This window comes from Etheostoma spectabile, chromosome 9, assembly GCF_008692095.1.
Source record: "Etheostoma spectabile isolate EspeVRDwgs_2016 chromosome 9, UIUC_Espe_1.0, whole genome shotgun sequence".
In the NCBI taxonomy this organism is placed as follows: Eukaryota; Metazoa; Chordata; class Actinopteri; order Perciformes; family Percidae; genus Etheostoma; species Etheostoma spectabile.
This window is the reverse complement of record NC_045741.1, coordinates 23,550,457-23,551,888: the sequence shown is the minus strand read 5'-3', so window position 1 is coordinate 23,551,888 and position 1,432 is coordinate 23,550,457. Positions and strand designations below refer to the sequence as shown.

Below are 1,432 nucleotides of genomic sequence, written 5' to 3'. Positions count from 1 at the left end.
AAAGGTAGAAAAGTTGAAAAAGATGCCTACATCATCTTGGTCCAGGCATTTGTCGGATTCTAAGACTTCTTCAGCATCCTAAAGAGACAAAAACAACACTGTACTGGTTATTTGACCATTGGGAAATTTACACCTACGATATACTGTGAAATTGGTAATGATATGAATATTCTTACATGAGCCCCATCTTGGTGGTCATCAACCGGCTCGCCTAGATTCTCCTTTGAAAAGGAGTGAATGAAAGTCCATCATCAAGTCCAGGTGAATAGGTCAACCCAACACAGGGACAATTAGTACACATTACAAATTCTGGCCATGACTAACAGAAAATTGTGCTCAAGGTATGCCAATGTACAGTACCTTTGGGAGTATGTATAACGCAGATCTATTCAGCTCCCTGCTGGCTTTCAGCACAGATGGTGAGAGAGGAGAAGCCTGAATTTTTATCACTCTTCTGTGACAATCTACCCTTGTCAAGGTGAAGTCAGTGCTGCCCAGTCTAGGAAATGTATTTCTTAAGATAGCATGAAATTCCTCCGCTGACAGAAACACCGGCACCTTGATTTTTCGTAAAGCTTCTGCTACAATGCAAATTGAAAGAAAATCACTACAAGTTATTTGTGTAACCATGGTTTGTGCAACAGTGTCATTTAGGAACATATAAGGCTATGTTCACACTTGTAATAAAGCATTGGCGCAAGATAGAGAAAGAACAGAGAGTAAGCGGTGCTGCTAACGTTAGATAAAACAAAGTCAACCCGGTCATATCACATAACCAAAGATCTAAACAGTCTCATATAATAAAGACCCTATACTATACTTGTTTATGAAGATTTGTCCATTCTCAGCTTTAACTAGATTAGTTATTGTTATGAAAACGACAGGTCTGGCTACTCTGCTTGTCATTGGTTGGCTGTCAAAAGTTATTTTCTGAAAAGTTTAACTTTATTACACTTCAAAAAGACACCCTGAGACGCAGAAAAAACGGTCTACGCTGGTATTTTAAAAAAGCCCATACAACTTTTAAGAAAACAAAGTTAACGCCGTAGGATTATAATGTTAAAATTGACGCATGCGGCCTAAAAAAAGACGGCAAGTGTGAACATACCCTATGCATAGTTAAACATATTTATTTTATAAAGTTTTTATTGAGCATATATATATATATATATATATATATCATATACAGTTTTCGATCAACAATACAAGAGGGGCTCAAGTATTTTTATATAACGTGTCCTATAAACAAAAACGAAAACGAACAGACGAGCGGAATTACAGTTTTTGCAGCAGGAATACAATATAAGTACATGATAAGTGAAAGGATACTGATTGTAAGAAGTCTATGAAGGGTTGCCAAATCTTATGAAAACTTGAAAGGTTGTCCTTCAACAAATATCTAATTTTCTCCAAATGTAAAGTATTGGACATA

At 36.4% G+C, this 1,432-nt stretch overlaps 1 protein-coding gene across 1 annotated transcript in view; it reads right to left on the bottom strand.

Annotated features, from left to right (window-relative positions):
* Positions 1-1,432, bottom strand: part of LOC116696228 (uncharacterized) — a 6,400-nt gene that overhangs the window by 1,524 nt on the left and 3,444 nt on the right. Inside the window, exons 3-5 of the mRNA XM_032527056.1 lie at positions 361-581; positions 177-221; positions 31-78 (exon numbers count right to left, since the gene is read on the bottom strand). Coding sequence (XP_032382947.1) covers positions 31-78; positions 177-221; positions 361-581 — 314 coding nt within the window. The remainder of the gene's footprint in view (positions 1-30; positions 79-176; positions 222-360; positions 582-1,432) is intronic.